This window comes from Oncorhynchus masou, chromosome 15 (assembly GCF_036934945.1).
Source record: "Oncorhynchus masou masou isolate Uvic2021 chromosome 15, UVic_Omas_1.1, whole genome shotgun sequence".
Taxonomy (NCBI): Eukaryota; Metazoa; Chordata; class Actinopteri; order Salmoniformes; family Salmonidae; genus Oncorhynchus; species Oncorhynchus masou.
This window is the reverse complement of record NC_088226.1, coordinates 39,356,697-39,374,889: the sequence shown is the minus strand read 5'-3', so window position 1 is coordinate 39,374,889 and position 18,193 is coordinate 39,356,697. Positions and strand designations below refer to the sequence as shown.

The 18,193-nt window shown below is 44.3% G+C and overlaps 1 protein-coding gene across 1 annotated transcript in view; it reads right to left on the bottom strand.

Annotated features, from left to right (window-relative positions):
- Window positions 1–18,193, bottom strand: part of LOC135556236 (trafficking protein particle complex subunit 8-like) — a 71,172-nt gene that overhangs the window by 31,922 nt on the left and 21,057 nt on the right. The window contains 11 exon segments of the mRNA XM_064989256.1: window positions 4,474–4,698; window positions 5,158–5,289; window positions 5,849–5,954; window positions 6,157–6,257; window positions 7,210–7,360; window positions 7,865–7,980; window positions 8,492–8,757; window positions 9,150–9,252; window positions 9,499–9,652; window positions 9,860–10,034; window positions 10,251–10,340. Of these exon segments, the coding sequence (XP_064845328.1) occupies window positions 4,474–4,698; window positions 5,158–5,289; window positions 5,849–5,954; window positions 6,157–6,257; window positions 7,210–7,360; window positions 7,865–7,980; window positions 8,492–8,757; window positions 9,150–9,252; window positions 9,499–9,652; window positions 9,860–10,034; window positions 10,251–10,340 (1,619 nt within the window).

Here is an 18,193-nt window from a genome sequence, read left to right as displayed (position 1 = left end):
GTAGAAAACAACATGTTTTTGTCATCCAGAGTCATATCCATATTTATTTACTGTCCAAGCTATAGCACACTATTCTACATACTGCAGGTTTTTAAAAGGACCAAAATACAAGGAAAGTAGTTTTTTTTAAGATACATGTTCCATCTTAAATAACTGCCTCATGTCTTTCTGGGTAATGGAGTCCTGATGGACAGCAGGCTAGCCAATGAGTCGCTCCCACTGGCTGGAGCAAACCCAGGAGTGAGTCAACATGCCCCCACTAGTCTAGTTGGGAGGGCCAGGGGACAGAGTAATGTTAAGATACTGGAATTTTGACTTTGATACCAGGGTTAGTATCACAATGCTCAATACCAAAACAACACCACAGCAAAAAAAATACTGTAGAAGAGCTGTGAGAAGGTCAGTTGTTAGAAATAAATTATATGGGTTCCCAAAATAACTGCTCTTTATCAAATCTAATTTCAGAGGATGTATAAATAACTTTTGGAAAGGTGAGTCAGGGCTAGCCAATAAATAAAAAGTATGGTCCACAAATTTAAGTAGGGTTGGATGGGATCCACCCCCAAAACATACCGTGCGGTATACGGTATTACCAAAATGTGCACACACGGGGCATTATTTCAACAACAAAAAACAAGGATCTTGATCAAGGAGGGGATTGAATGTCTCTTCTGTAACCAAGCAGTTGATCTTGACATCCAGGCACTTAGCTTGAAAGTTAGCAAACCAAATGCACAGCTGGATATATTTTATTTCTCATAGATACAGTGGGGCAAAAAAGTATTTAGTCAGCCACCAAATGTGCAAGTTCTCCCACTTAAAAAGATGAGGCATGTAATTTTCATCATAGGTACACTTTAACTATGACAGACAAAATGAGACCAAAAAAAATTAGAAAATCCCATTGTAGGATTTTAAATGAATTTATTTGCAAATTATGGTGGAAATTAAGTATTTGGTCACCTACAAACAAGCAAGATTTCTGGCTCTCACAGACCTGTAACTTCTTCTTTAAGAGGCTCCTCTGTCCTCCACACGTTACCTGTATGAATGGCAACTGTTTGAACTTGTTATCAGTATAAAAGACACCTGTCCACAACCTCAAACATCCACACTCCAAACTCCACTATGACCAAGACCAAAGAGCTGTCAAAGGATCTCTTATCACACAGATGTCTCAAGATTTGAGGAGCACGAAATTGGCATGCTGACTGCAGGAATGCCCACCAGAGCAGTTACCAGATAATTTCATGTTAATTTCTCTAGCATAAGCTGCCTCCAACGTCATTTTAGTGAATTTGACAAAACGTCCAACCGGCCTCACAACCGCAGGTCACATGTATGGCTTCCCCCCTTGGGGACAGAGTGCCCCATGACGGCGGTGTGGTTATGGTAAGGGCAGGCATAAGCTACGGACAACGAACACGATTGCATTTTATCAAAGGCAATTTGAATGCACAAAAAAAACACACAATGACGAGATCCTGAGGCCCATTTTCTGTTGAGGAATCTCTGACCAGATGCATATCTGCATTCCCAGTCATGTGAAATCCATAGTCGGCCTAACGAATTCATTTCATTCAATGATTTTCTCCTATTAACTGTAACTCAGTCAAATCAATAAAACTGTTGCATGTCGCATTTATATTTTTGTTCAGTATAATTATAAGCAGTGGCGTAGCGCGCACCCCCATGGGGGACTTACGGTATTGAAAATCATACAGTCGGTATTTTGAAATATACGTATACCGGGGTATCACCCAAGCCTCGACCTAAGTGAATTTGAACAACCCTTAAATGGAACAGAATATGGAAAAATGTGACCTTGGCATAACAACTTAAACATTTTACGTTTGTTCACAGGCTGCATTAAACACCAAGGAAACATTTAACAATGAAATTGGCCCCAACTCCCAACTGTTCACTGTGTACCAGAAAATCAGGCAGACACATTCCTTTGTAATTATGTGCCCTGCAGTTAAATGCTTCTGGGACAAAGTTACAAAATGTATTTAGAAGTGCATGAATATAAATATTAAGTCTGCTACGTTGCTTAATGATAGCATTGCTATCTGCATCGTTGGTTAGGGGCTCATACGTAAGCATTTCACTAAGGAATAACTGTTGTATTCGGCGCATGTGACTAATACAATGTGATTAATACAATGTGACTAATACAATGTGACACACACAGCACTCAAAATGTTATTACGTTACGGCCTTATTCTATAAAAAAAGTGTCCTCATCTATCTACACACAATACCACATAATGACAGTAAAAACAGGTAGTAAAAAAACAAAACAGAAAAACCTTGTTTACATAGGTATTCAGACCCTTTAATATGAGACTCAAAATTGAGCTCAGGTGCATCCTGTTTCCATTGATCATCCTTGAGATGTTTCTACAACTTGATTGGAGTCCACCTGCGGTAAAATCAATTGATTGGATATGATTTGGAAAGGCACATACCGGTCTATATTAGGTCCCACAGTTGAGCAAAAACCAAGCCATGAGGTTGAAGGAATTGTCTGTAGAGCTCCAAGACAAGGTTGTGTCAAGGGACAGATCTGGAGAATGGTACCAAAACATTTCTGCAGCATTGAAGGTCCTCAAAAACACAGTGGCCTCCATCATTCTTAAATGGAAAAAGTTTGGAACTACCAAGACTCTTCCTATAGCTGACCGCCCAGCCAAACTGAGCAATCGGAGGAAAAGTGCCTGGATCAGGGATGTGACCAAGAACTCGATGGTCACTCTTGACAGGGCTCCAGAGTTCCTCTGAGGATATGGAAGAACCTTAGAGAAGGACAACAATATCTGCAGCACTCCACAAATCAGGCCTTTATGGTATACTGGACAAACGGAAGCCACTCAGTAAAAGGCAGATGACAGCCCACTTGGAGTTTGCCAAAAGGCTCCAAAAGACTCAGACCATGAGAAACAAGATTCTCTGGTCTGATGAAACCAAGATTGAACTCTTTGGCCTGAATGCCAAGTGTCACATCTTGAAGAAACCTGGCCCAATCCCTACGGTGAAGCATGGTGGTGGCAGCATCATGCTGTAGGGATGTTTTTCAGCGGCAGGGACTGGGAGACTAGTCAGGATCGAGGGAAAGATGAACGGAACACAGTACAGCGAGATCCTTGATAAAAATTCTCCAGAGCACTCAGGACCTGACTGGGGTGAAGGTTCACCTTCCAACATTACAATGACCCTAAGCAAACAGCCAAGACAACGCAGGAGTGGCTTCGGGACAAGTCTCTGAATGTTCTAGAGTTGCCCAGCCAGAGCCTAGACTTGAACCCGATCGAACATCTCTGGAGAGACCTGAAAATACCTGTGCAGCTACACTCCCCATCCAACCTGACAGGGCTTGAGAGGATCTGCAGAGAATAATGGAAGACACTCCCCAAATACAGGTGTGCCAAGCTTGTATCATCATACCCAAGAAGACTCGAGGCTATAATCGCTACCAAAGGTCCTTCAACAAAGTACTGAGTAAAGGGTCGAGGGGGGGTAAAGGTATGGATGGGGTTGCAGGTGGTTGGACAGATACATGTTGGGTTGGGTGGAATGGAGAGTTGGGGGTATAGGCTACCTGAAAATCCTGTGTGATCAATATGATAATTTTTCTGTATGTATTTCTTACTTTAGTACATTTTTGAGTGAAAGCCCATGTTAAATAAACTGAATAAACAGAGTGTACAAAACATTAAGGACACCTTCCTAATATTGACTTGCACCTGCCCCTTTTGCCCTCAGAACAGCCTGAATTCATCAGGGCATGGACTCTACAAGGTGTTGAAAGCGTTCCACAGGGATGCTGGCCCATGTTGACTCCAATGCTGCCCACAGTTCTGTCAAGTTGGCTGGATGTCCTTTGGGTGGTGAACCATGCTTGATACACATGGGAAAAATCCAGCAGCATTGCAGTTCTTTACACAAACCGGTACACTTGGCACCTACTACCATACCCAATTCAAAGGCACGTAAATCTTGTGTGTCTTGCCCATTCACCCTTTGAATGGCACACATCCACAACCCATGTCTCAATTGTCACAAGGTTTAAAAAAAAAATCTTTAACCTATCTACATTGATTGAAGTGACATCAATAATAGATCATGGAGTCACCTGGGTCAGTCTATGTCATGGAAATAGGTGTCCTTAATGTTTTGTACACAGTGTATGAATTTATATGAATATTGTACCTGTACACGAAGCAACACTAGGACAGCCTGTGTCATTCCAGAGTCTATCACACATGGCCTTGTTCAGGGGTATAGAGGTACTCTAAGGATGTCTTCCTGAGCCTTCCTGTGGTAGGCTGTATTAAGGTAATATTGAGGTTGTTTAGGCTGTGTTGTGATCTTGTTTTCTTGACTCCCTGCTGTGGGGTTGTAATAATGTGCTAACATTGTGGAAAGGTTGTTTTAAGGTTGTGAAATTATTTTATTAACATTGTGTGTTACCTTGTAGACATAGAGGTATTCCCGGAGGAAGGCTCCCTGCTGTGTGGAGGTCTGCTGGCTGTCATTGGTGAGGATGTGTCTGAAAGCTGTGACAGCGTTCTCTGGTTGGCGCAGGGTGAAGGACTGGCGGCCGATAGTGAAGTTGATATGGTCCTCAGCCAGGGACCAGCCTTTACCCTTATACACCTGCATGGCCTGGCAGTAACACCGCAACGCATGGCGCTTCTACAGGGAGGGAGAGAGAGGGGGGAAGATACAGAATGGGATAGAGAAACAGCAGAAGGCAAGAGGAAGACCGAAGAAAGCGGAGGGGAAGAGAGAGAGAGGGGGAGAAAACAATCAACACACTCCATCAAGAGTTCTGAAATGGAATGCTCTAATAATTCGAGAACTTTGAAGACGGCAGGCCTCCCGCTCAAACGGGGCTTCAGAAGGACAGAAACCATATCACACGTCTGACCCACCAGTAGAATCACTCCTGTCTCACTTCACCACATTCTGTTTTTAAAAAGCCTCATTGGTCACATTCTGCTTTTAAAATGGCCTGATTGGTGTTTACACACCCACAATTCCTCTTTACCAGGAATTTATATACCCAAGTACATGGTACCTCCCTGTTTCACCCTCTTCAGTTGCATGTCTACAGAACAAAGCCTAACTTTAGCCTGTTTCAGTCCCACTCACCTGCCCTGCCTTGCTGAAGCGGTGTCCTGCCAGGATCATGTGGAAGGCAAACTTCCTGACCATGGGGTTCCGCATGTTAATGAAACAGTGGGCTGCCTGCTCCAATAGGAGGGCAGAACGCAGGTCAGAGTCCTGGAAGGGAGATAGACCGGGTTATACAAGTTAGCTAATACCTTGGACATGCCAGACAACCTTTTAATTATACAGGTTAGTCTAACTTAGATAAAATCTCGTTTGCAAAAGAAACCGGTTCAAGACGGCAGTAACATTACAAAAGTTTCACACATAAATAGAAGCTACATGTAACAGTGATTTGACTGCTACAGAATTACACAGATCCAGAGGTTAATCGACAGTGTAAAAACAAAGAACCTGATACAATGATAAATCAGAAGTAGCGTCTAGAGCCTGATCAATGTTTATTTGGGTCCAATACCGATTCTTTGGGGGGGGACAAACACTTATCGATACTGTTTTACAGCGAGGAAATTAAATCATTATTACACAGTGAATTGTCATAAATTGCCAGCCTTCTTACATTGTGATGAGAATGGCCGCAAGTGTTCAGATAAGCACGAGACTTTTCCCCATCCCATTTACTGATTATCGGCGAATAACGATATAGAGTTAGAAGGCCAATATCAGAGTGACCTGATATATCGGTCTTGCTCTAGTGGAGTCTTCCTCTCACCTCACTGGTCATCTTGATGAGGAGGGTAGCAGCATCAGAGTACTTGGCCTGACTCTTCAGTACCTCAGCACTGAGCAGAGCACAACGTTCAGCAAGAACCATGTTCCTGTATGGGGGAAAAGACTTTCATAAAACATTCTTACACACACACCACCACAGGGGTTTGAGAGCCTATTGTAGTTATGTGGCTTGCGTGCGGCTTTTCAGCCAGGAGGTTGATTATTTTAGCTTACTGGGCATTGCTAGTCAATGTGCAATTTTGTGACAACACATGAAAGTGTGTGTGTGTGTGTGTGTTAAAGTCGTACTTGGACACATCTCTGTAGGTCTGTATTGCCGTGTCCATGTAGTGTGCTGGATACGGCCTTGGAGCTCCAACTTGAAGAAACGCAGACACTGCTGCCATCTCCTACAGACAGAGATGAGTGAGGGATGGATGCAGAGAGAGAGGGGAGATCAGGGGAAAGAGATGAATGAGAGAGAGGAGAAAGAGAGCAGAGTGTGAGAGAGGGGCAGCAAAAGAAGAGAAAGATAATCATTTCAAATATATCCATACAACCATCAGTGTTGAGTGTTATAAATGGTGGGTGTGTTGAGGCTAGGTATCAGACACGGTCTGGAACCATGTCCGCCCCTCACATCGGCCTGCCATTAATATTCTGGCTACACACACACACACCTGTCTGCCATTAATATTCTGGTGACCCAGAAAGCCATGAGGCGTGGCAGCATCCTTAAAACCGCAGGATGCTAGGACGGGCAGCAGAGGGCAGGGAGATCAATACGGTGTGTGTGTGGCCATTTTCCAATATCATTCAGTGTTGTATATCTGTCTAGGGAAAGTAAGATTACGATGTTGCCTCGATGCTTTCCTCAGATGTGCACCGGTGACGCCACCTTTAGGTCCGTCTCTGTGCCTTCAATTATGCAAATGACAGACTTTGTTCTATATGTTCCATGACTCCTCTGAACATTCTACAGGAAAAACTCCACATTTATTTTCTTTCCAGTCTGCTGTTTTAGATACGTACTGCTCAGGTCTCCAAGAGTACAACAAAAACATGTTTTGCTGACGTCATTCAGAGGTGCAGGGTGGATTGATGTGCGTGTGCTCAGTCTTAGTACTGCTGATGTGCTGCTGCTGCCGCCAAGCACTTACTTTACCTTCTGGCATCTCAACCTTACCTCCTGCTGTGTCCTTTCCGTGAGACAGTTCACAAAGCTTCAAGACCATGTATTTTGTGTGTGTGCGCATGCAATGTGTGTGTATGAGCACGTGTATGCATGCGTGTGTTCACGCAATATGTGCGTTCTCTGAGAGAGTGTGTTGTCTTTCCATCAGTGTACGTGCGTGTTCTCACCAGTGCCCCAGCGGCATAGAGCATGGCCTGGTCAGAGAGGAAATCCTTCTTGGCCGTGTGGTAGCAGCTGTACGCCAGGTCATAGAGCTGAACCAGGAAACAAAGGTCAGCCATCTTCCTGATCTGCAGCTCAGGGGCTTCTGGGGGATAGCTAATGACATCACACAGGAAAGAGAGCAAAGGTCAGGAGATACCGAGGCGGAGGTGTTAGCAAACTGCCATCCAGAACCATTCTCAAGTTGCCTCACCAAATGGCAGCCTAGTGTTCTCTATTTAGTGTACTACTTTTGACCAGGGCCCATAGACTGATGGCAAACCCCCATCAAGAACAATTCAATATGCAAACTGTACCCTGCTTTGGGTGAAAGCCTAGAGCTCATTTCTGATGAGTTCGAACTCTCTCCATCCTGTCCTTTGGCACCTCTGATCAGACACGTGGATGGTTGAACACAGTAAATGTGTGATTGTGTGCATACCGTATGTACCAGACAGTGTGATCTAAGGCGGGATCTGTTAATAATGAGAGAACTCTGCCTTCCTTTACAAACACTAGTCAGTAAGCGGTGTGATAGTAAGTGCTAAGACCAAAGCTAACTGGACAATCTCCTCGCTAATGGTGATATGATGGTGATGAAGAGGAAGGGGATGTACTTACAGGAGGCCAGAAGTGTTCTTCAGTTCAGCGATACTCTTCTCTGGAACTTTCCCTCCTCCAAACCACTTCTTAGTGGCAGAGAAAAGAGAGCGACTCAAGCCTTTCCTGGAGACCAGCTACAGAGGGAGGGATGAAGAGTGGGAGAGGTGGAGTGAGAGAGAAGGAATGAGTTCAGATCATTAGGAGGCCAACGGTCATATCATTGATCATGTCCATCAATCCCTCCCTCCAAGATTTCACAGCTTTTTTTGGGAGTGATATTTGCAGGCAAAAAAGCTTGATTTTTTCATAGCAATCTGCAATGGTTTTGTCCAATTTTTCCTTTTTGTAGTGCAGTAACTTGACAGTTTTATGCTGTAATATTGAAGTGTTTTATGCGGTTATTGATCAAATTTGAAATTCCTCGCATAACATGCAGGGAATTGGTGATTTTGCAAAATAAAATAATGCAATAGCGGAAGGACTGATGAATCAATATCTGACAGGAAGTTGATGTGGCAGCAGTCACGGGACAATTAGCAATAAACGTGTCAATAGAAGAACAACAGTGGCAATATTATATTACCGGATCACATATTTACGCGGTCACTGAGCAGTCTCATGGTCATTGTGCATGCGTCTCTCTACCTGGTCATTGAGCTGTCTGATGTTCTTCTCTATGTGAGGCAGTAGTCCCCTGAAGGTAAACTCCTGGATGAACTGTCTGATGCGGTCATGGTCGTTCAGCGTGAGGCACGCCCCATGGCTGGTGGCCGCTGCCACTCCCGTGGCGAGGGGCGGTGGCTTGGTTTCCACGGCGACGGCCCTGAGAGCGTCGAGGCTACCGGGCGTGTCACTGGGTGTATCCAGCTGGAGGGGATGGGTGTTGTCCAGACTGTTGACCAAGACTCCATCTGATGAACGACACACAATGTCATTGTCAACCATGTGAAGGCGTGTGGCCAGACTGTTGGTGATTCCGTCGGGGTAAACAACAACAAAACATGGTCAAGTACATTAAGCACATGATGGATGTGCGTCAAGAATGTTGGGAAACTCAATTATCAAACAAATCATCAACACCATGCTGTCAACCCAGGCAGGCTTCAGATTGATTAGTAAAGAGCATAGAGTATATCTGAATTAAATAAGTCAACTGAACTATTTTTCCCAACCACCTTGGAGTTGCTGAGCGCCGAGCTCTTTTCAGCTGAGCCACGAGTACGCATAAATGCAGTCGGATTGAGGAGTGGCCGACAACATGGAAATCTTCAGCTCCTGAGTACTGCTAAGTGGCTACGCTCACCTTTCTCTTCCGAGTCATCTCCATCCACCTCGGATGTTCCTCCTACGTTGTTCTCTACAGCCGTGTTGTTCACCACTATAGGGGCTGGATCCTCATACTGATCCTGGAACAGCCATGAGCAAACACAAAAAGATGAGTCATGTTTAATAGGCACGCAATGGAAGAAAATATTCAGAAACAGTAAAACAGAAAGGTGGTAAGCTGAACTTGTCCAATAATCAACGTTCATTTTCTTTTCACGTTGCAAAACAATGTGTCCCAATGAACCCGACAATGGTAATGTCGGTTGTATGCTACTGTACATTAGCAAGTAGATACTTGGAACACTTAGTCTGGGCCCCAACTGTACCTGGCTTTGCAGGCTGCTCTTGTGAAGGTACTGGCTCCATGGGTCTGGGATCTGTTCGTCTGCTCCCGCTGCCGCCGTACGAGAGTTGACCTTCAACAGGTAACAACCCTGAGCACCATACCTCTGCTTCATATCCTCATACACAGAGTCAGCCCTGTGAGAGGGGGAGAGAGAGAGAATTAAGGGAATCCATAACTGCTGATGAGGAGCGGCGTCAACACCTTCCTGGTTACTGCACGTGCACACAGGGTTAGCCGAGGCCAATGGATTAAAGGGAAGGAGAGCAGAGGTCATAGACCTGGCTGTCAGATGTTGTGTGCGTACTTGCATGTCTGCCGTGTTTGCGTCACTACTACCTCACCTCTGTTCGTCTCCCTGGCTCATGTCGTGCAGTAGGACGTAGTACTTGAGTGTGTTGGGGATGAACCACTTGGGGTTCGTGTACTCGCCGCTGTGCTGGATCCTGTGCTGCTCCTGAGACAGCTTGAGGAACTTCTCCACTGGTACAGCCTCACTGGACGACACCACCAACAGACCTGCAGGGACGGCCGTCAAAGAACCACAACCAAAAAGAGCGAGAAGGAAAGGGGGAGGCAACCATGCAGACGGAGAACGAGGGAGGGTAGGGAGAGGATGGTGAAAACAGAGGTAAAGAATACCGTGAGAAAAAGGAGTGAGTGAGTGAAGAGAGAGAACTTGTCTCTCATTATCATAGTGTTCATTCTACTACGTTGAAGCAGTGAGAAGGATACAGGCGAGGTAGTGGTTGAGGAACTCATGGTCGGAGGCAGGCATGGACTGGAGGAAGCTCTCTCTGTAAGCCTCAAACCAGGGAGTAGTGGCTGGAGAGATGGGACAACAAGATGAGAGAGAGAACATTATTCTAACCAGGTCTCACCTCCACACAACACCACCCTGAGAGTGGAGCTGCGTAGAGCACCTGTAGCTGACACCCGGGGGGGGGTCTACACACACCAGGGTCAACCAGCCAGGAGAGGCCATCAATCACAGGTGACACACACACACTAGGGTTGAGCAATATTACGATAGCATAGTCTGTCAAAGATTGACAGCCATCGTCGATGGGGACGCGACAGACGATGGCTTAGCCTACTTTAACTTCACTGGCACCGCAGAGTAAAGAAACGGAGTCTTGCACAAGTTTAAGCTTATTAAGAAAGAAATGACCCATGCAGGACTGAAAAATGACTAATAACTTATCCTCCTACTAGGCCTATGATAAAAGTTAGTTACGAACAGTAGCTTATTTCCCAAATACTCTAGCTTAAGTTGCATAAAGTTGCAGCTTTAACGAGACTGACAATCTATAGCCTAAAGCATAGGCTATTCTCCATCGCAGCTTTATGAGATCTAGAATATTCTTTACTTGCTTTATTTGCCTCATAGAATAATAGTAATTATCCAGTTCTGAATGAGGTACACTGCTTCTATCCAGCCCATGATGTATAACCGGACTCACTATGGTAAGACAGACTGAGGACCAGACACTGCTCCATCATGCGCGCGCCACACAGACAGACACACACTAGTTCCATGCTGAAGCTCCTCCACCAGAAAGGAATATTTGAAAAAATTTGCGCTTAACCTCTGCCCAGGCTTTAAACATCATTATCTTTCGCCCAATAGTCGCTTAAGTTGAGTTTGGGGCGGCTGGCCTATAGGAGGAAATACTATGTAAAGAAAAGTTTGATGGGTACATAATCACGATACGACAAAGGTCAACGTCGCCCAACCCTCACACACACACACACAGCTGAAGGGTCTGATCGCGGAGCTGCAACAAATGATACTGAGAAAAATGTGATGTATTACTGATTAGCCAGACGGGAGTAGGGTTTGTACCACTACCAGATTCTTCTTTTATCCTAAACCCATTGAGATGCAGAGAGCATCATGCTGCTTGTTGTAGACTACATTTGTCATCAAGAGATTCACCAATTATTGTACGAATAACAAAAATCAGCAGGAGTATATAATGTTACCATGGCCAAATGTAGACATCAACTACGCAAAGTAACACCTGTGTGTGTGTGTGAACAAAGAATGAGTGCGAAGCGTAGTCTGCATACTGACTCGGGTACTGTCTGAACTTGTCCAAAAAGAAGCTCTCATGAGCTTTAAAAATGGTGGCCCTAATGAACACAACCCAGGTAATTCTGCCATCTCTGGTGTGAGTTCTCTGAACAGCTCCTTCGTGACACATCAGACTAGTACTCCCTCTTTCCACATTCATCACAACACAAAGACAGCAGGCTGTGTGTTTGGACACAGGCACAACAGCATTATGAGGATCAACATGTGACCCTCTGGTCCATTTTACAGATGATTAGGCGGTAATACATTTACAGTGGTCATTTCTTGGCAGGGAAATCATTCAAAAAAATCTATAAAGCAACCAGTGCTCGGCCTTTGAAAAATGTAAAGACAAAAGAAGACATCAAGTCAAAACAATATTAGTGTCATTATCCACAAATTTGGTGACAAGTGTACCCAGAGCGACCAAATACACCAACATTGGATTTCATCAAACAAATTGTCTGTGTTTTTTAACACTTGTGCTATGCTTGTGTACAAACAGGCATGCTATGTGTCTTCCATCAAGAGGACCACCAGTTAGTAACCTACCGATTGAGAGAAAACCACACAGATCAGGAGTTCTATGCTACTTACAGACCGACTATTTGAAATAATTTCCAATACTTAACCTGTGCTTGATTGAGCTTGCCTGGCAGAACAGAACCAATAGAAAAGTCCCAAAAGTGCAAACACTGCCTACCTGGCACTCCAGGCAACAAAGTATTTGAAATGACTTCAAATAGTATTTGAACCCAGGTCTGTTTGTTCCAAAATAAAGCCACGGACTACAAGGGAAACCTTGCGTGAGTGAGTCAGGAGTGAGCAACAGAGAACTCACTTCAGTTAGTTCAGTGAGTGATCTCAGGAACTGAGTAGCACACGGCAGTCAAGATTCATCTCAGTTTAAAGCTTTCTGTTTTGAATCAATTCCAATTCCCCGTTATCAATTTTTAATTCACTGTTTGAGAGAAACCCCTTTAACTTGGAGTGAGAGTTAATGCCGGGGGAAAGTCTGAGTGCCCAGAGATGCGGCTCAGAAAGCAATAGGCCATAGCCAATTAGGGGGCGTATGTATGACTGTAAGGCACTTTAGGACCTGTATAAATAAAATGTAATTGACTGAGACCACAGAAGTGAGAGTACAGGAAGTGTTCAGGACATAAACAATACCCCACCCTGACTTCAAACAGCCTAAGATAGAACGCATAGTTTCCATTTCCACTGGCCCCTCAAGTCTCAGGACTCTGGAATGCGGATATCTTCCAAGACACCCTATCTAATATCCTGGGATTTAGATATAGGCCAAGGCCAATTATATATAAATGGGAGACAGAAGAACACTGACTAAATCATCCCACTTTACACCCGTCCTTTATACACTACTCAAAAAATAAAGGGAACACTTAAACAACACAATGTAACTCCAAGTCAATCACACTTCTGTGAAATCAAACTGTCCACTTTGGAAGCAACACTGATTGGCAATAAATTTCACATGCTGTTGTGCAAATGGAATAGACAACAGGTGGAAATTATAGGCAATTAGCAAGACACCCCCAATAAAGGAGTGGTTCTGCAGGTGGTGACCACAGACCACTTCTCAGTTCCTATGCTTCCTGGCTGATGTTTTGGTCACTTTTGAATGCTGGCGGTGCTTTCACTCTAGTGGTAGCATGAGACGGAGTCTACAACCCACGCAAGTGGCTCAGGTAGTGCAGCTCTTCCAGGATGGCACATCAATGCGAGATGCGGCAAGAAGGTTTGCTGTGTCTGTCAGTGTAGTGTCCAGAGCATGGAGGCGCTACCAGGAGACAGGCCAGTACATCAGGAGACGTGTAGTAGGCCGTAGGAGGGCAACAACCCAGTAGCAGGACCGCTACCTCCGCCTTTGTGCAAGGAGGAACACTGCCAGAGCCCTGCAAAATGACCTCCAGCAGGCCACAAATGTGCATGTGTCTGCTCAAACGGTCAGAAATAGACTCCATGAGGGTGGTATGAGGGCCCGACGTCCACAGGTGGGGGTTGTGCTTACAGTCCAACACCGTGCAGGACGTTTGGCATTTGCCAGAGAACGCCACTGGTGCCCTGTGCCACTGGCGCCCTGTGCTCTTCACAGATGAAAGCAGGTTCACACCAAGCACGTGACAGACGTGACAGAGTCTGGAGACGCCGTGGAGAACGTTCTGCTGCCTGCAACATCCTCCAGCATGACCGGTTTGGCGGTGGGTCAGTCATGGTGTGGGGTGGCATTTCTTTGTCCGCACAGCCCTCCATGTGCTCGCCAGAGGTAGCCTGACTGCCATTAGGTACCGAGATGAGATCCTCAGACCCATTGTGAGAGCTTATGCTGGTGCGGTTGGCCCTGGGTTCCTCCTAATGCAAGACAATGCTAGACCTCATGTGGCTGGAGTGTGTCAGCAGTTCCTGCAAGAGGAAGGTATTGATGCTATTGACTGGCCCGCCCGTTTCCCAGACCTGAATCCAATTGAGCACATCATGTCTCGCTCCATCCACCAACGCCACGTTGCACCACAGACTGTCCAGGCGGATTCTTTAGTCCAGGTCTGGGAGGAGATCCCTCAGGAGACCATCCGCCACCTCATCAGGAGCATGCCCAGGCGTTGTAGGGAGGTCATACAGGCACGTGGAGGCCACACACACACACTACTGAGCCTCATTTTGACTTGTTTTAAGGACATTACATCCAAGTTGGATCAGCCTGTAGTGTAGTTTTCCACTTTAATTTTGAGTGTGACTCCAAATCCAGACCTCCATGGGTTGATAAATTTGATTCCCATTGATAGTGGAATGTGCTGACAAAAATCACAACAATTATGTAAAGAAAAAAGTATTTCATAAGAATATTTCATTCATTCAGATCTAGGATGTGTTATTTTAGTGTTCCCTTTATTTTTTTGAACAGTGTATATGAAGAGACTATTTTATGTGTCCAATGTTCTTCCTTTTGGTGTTGGATGCAGGGAAAGATAGTCCCATTACCAAGATATCATCAAAATGAGCTCTAATGAGCTCGAACTTCCTGAACCCGCATAACAAGACCATTTCTGAGACAACCAGTATAGAGTACACATACTTATATGGAAAAGTACACAAACATATGCAGGGATTTGATCAGAGCAACGTAGTAAAATCAGGAAATGTTTGATTTTTGCTTATACATTGAAGAAAATGTAAGGCAGGCAGGAATTGCTGATTGATCAGAAGAAGAAAAATAATTTTAAAAAATCACATCCCTGATATAGACATCTGAAGCTACTACCTTGTGAGAGAGCAGAGAGAATAAGGAGAGATGGTAGAGTTCACTACACAGGTCTGCTACGGAGAGACTAGAGAGGAGAAAAGGACAGTCTGCTACACAGTTAGGAGGGAGGGAGGGATAGCTGTAAACGGAGAGAAGAGGGAGGGCCCTCCCCCCATACACCTGTGGGCCAGGTGAGGTGAGGTGAGAGTACAGGTACCTGTGTAGTGCTTGGAGGTGCTGAGTTCCGTTAGTGTGTCCCTCCAGTCACTGTACCAGGGGACGCTAGCTTTAAGAGAGCGATCTGACAGGGGGAGAGAGTCAGGGACTAGCGTTAGCAACATCCCATTACCTGTACAGGAGCACCCACTGATGTTCACCACTCATAGATCTACAGTACCAACATCATAGATAGTGTATATCTCACATAGTAGATTGTAGTTATGACCAATGTCGGTAAAACCAGGGAAGAGCAGCATTATAGGAGACTGAGACTAGGGTCAATCTTACCACCATGGCTCACACTTTAAACCTACGAAGGGGCCCCTATAGATAGCGTGGAGAAAAGGTTAGCCCAAATCACAAGCTTAGCTTTCAGTTTAGCATTCAACAAAACATTGACGACAGAACATGTAATGTGTTTGCTCCATTCATAGGTCAAAGGGAGACATAGGAGGGCCATGGATGGATTGACTTAACTTTAGGTTAGGGTTAGAGGAGGCTGTTTGACCCAAGCAAGGTCCACTAATAGTATGGGAGCAATAGAGGGGATTGGAGAGGTTTGAGGAAGTGGACCATAAGAAGGACACGCTATGTGGTAACGTCACCACAACAACGTTGCAACAACATTGCCCAAAGCTCATTCTTTGACAAATGGAACCGGAATGTTTTTTTTTTTTTATACATTCCCGAAATTTAACACAAAATATATTATTTCTCTAGGCTACATTCATATCAGATCCAGTGAGAAAGAATGTCCTGCAAAGAGCATTTCACAGAGCTGAATTTCAGATAAATAAAAGCTTTTATGGATATTTATATTCCATTGTCAAAAGGTGTGACCTGTAAAGTCATAGGTTAGAGGGCAGAGATTGTAGGAAGGCTCTTACCCAAGGGTCATCCAGGTGAGTAAAAGAGAAAATAAAATGAGGGAAGAAGGTCAGCAATGAGGAAATTAACAAAATAAATCAACATGGAAATCACCTCCCATGCCGCATTATACTTGGGGCAGCAAGTAGCCTAGTGGTTAGAGCATTGGACTAGTAACCGAAAAGTTGCAAAATGGAATACCCGAGCTCACAAGGCAAATATCTGTCGTTCTGCCCCTGAACAAGGCAGTTAACCTACTGTTCCTAGGCCATCATTGATAATAAGATTTTGTTCTGAACTGACTTGCCTAGTTAAATAAAGGTAAATATATACACACACACACACTTGCTGTTATTGTCAACAAACAAAAAGATGTACTAAATAACTCGTCATCCCACTCCCCCATGTTCTCTCCTTAGTGTTTGTTGTCCTCTACAGGACAGTGTGCGGAACTACAGGACTTCTCATTCCTCCTCATAAACCAACACTACATTCCTACAGCTCATGATTCCAGGCCTCTGTTCTGTCTTAGTTTTACTATTACTAAACCTGTGACCAGAGTTCATTCTTCTCATATCAGTCTTCGCCCAGGAACTTATGGTGTCAAATCAGCCTCTAAAGTCCATCATTGAGCAAGCAAACACTGAGTGGAGAGCGGGCTCCTGCCAGCAGAAAACGAGTGCCACCAGTGCACAGACCGAGAGCACAGAATGTGGTCCAGCAAGCAGAGGATGGGTCTCGCGAGCGCACAGACAGCGGGGTCGAGAGGGATTTTTGTTTATATATATAGACACACACACACAGAACAAAAATATGAATGCAACATGTAAAGTGTTGGTCACATGTTTCATAAGCTTAAATAAAAACCATTAATGTTCCATATGCACAAAAAGCTTATTCATCTCATTTTGTGTACAAATTTGTATACATCCCTGTTAGTGAGCATTTCTCTTTGGCCAAGATAATCCATCCACCTGACAGGTGTGGTATATCAAGAAGCTGATTAAACAACATGATCATTACACAGGTGCACCTTGTGCTGGGGACAATAAAAGGCCACTAAAATGTGCAGTTGTGTACCACAGATTTAGGCAGTACGTCCAACCAGCCTCACAACCGCAGACCATGTGTAACCAGGCCAGCCCAGGACCTTCACATCCGGCTTCTTCACCCGCGGGGATCGTCTGAGACCAGTCACCCGGACTGCTGATGAAATTGAGGAGTATTTATGTCTGTAACAAAGCACTTTGTGAGAATAACTAATTCCGATTGGCTGGGTCTTGCTCCCCAGTGGGTGGGCCAGTCTCCCAAGTGTGTGGGCCTATGCCTTCAGGCCCACCCATGTCTGCGCCCCTGCCCAATAATTCGCAAACCCAGATTGGGGTCTAATTTAAATAGACTATAATAGTTTTGTTTCGCATGTTTCGTTTATATTTTTGTTCAGTAAATCTTTGATCTACTTTGTGCTCTTTCCACAGATGGCTCTAGATTGCTGATATCAGCTGATGAGACTACCTTCAAATTGGCTTCTGTATTACTGCCTGTAATCAATACGACAAAAAAAATGCCAAATTGAAATAAATTTACACTAATTTCAGAGACAATGGTAGTTCCCAAATCAGACAATTACTATAAAACAAAGTCGGTTTTCCTCAATGAAATGTTTGGAGAATGAATGGCGGTGCTTGTCCTCAGTCCTCCTTTGAATGTGTGGCCAATCATTACATGTTAACCTGAGTTTAGCTGTTTAATCATTCATTTCAGTTTACATTCTATTATTTGTAACTGGTTATGTACTGTTAATGTAGAAGGATCTCCCCTTCGTGTCTCCATATTATAAAAAATAAAAAATAAACATGCTTTGTGTGCGCACCCTTGGGCTTAATAAATACCCTAAATATTAAATCCTACCGTTCTCTCAATTCCTGCACTCTTAACTAGCCCTTCCTCTCAATGTGACCATCATTCCATTATTTATGTACCGACATGCAGGGTTGGGGAGATTTACATGTAAGGGATTACAAAAAAAACAGTAACAAATACGTTACAGGAAAAATATTGTAGTCAGATTAGATAATCTTACTTTTGAAAAACTATACTTAAATTCAGAAATTATTTTTGTTAGAAAAAAATCTTTGACACTTGTTGTTTTCTCAATGACATTCAAATCAAAATTGAAAAAAGGCATAAGTTTACATTTGTTCCACCTGAGCGAGTCTGACCACAAGTCAGAGACCATTGCGGCGACAT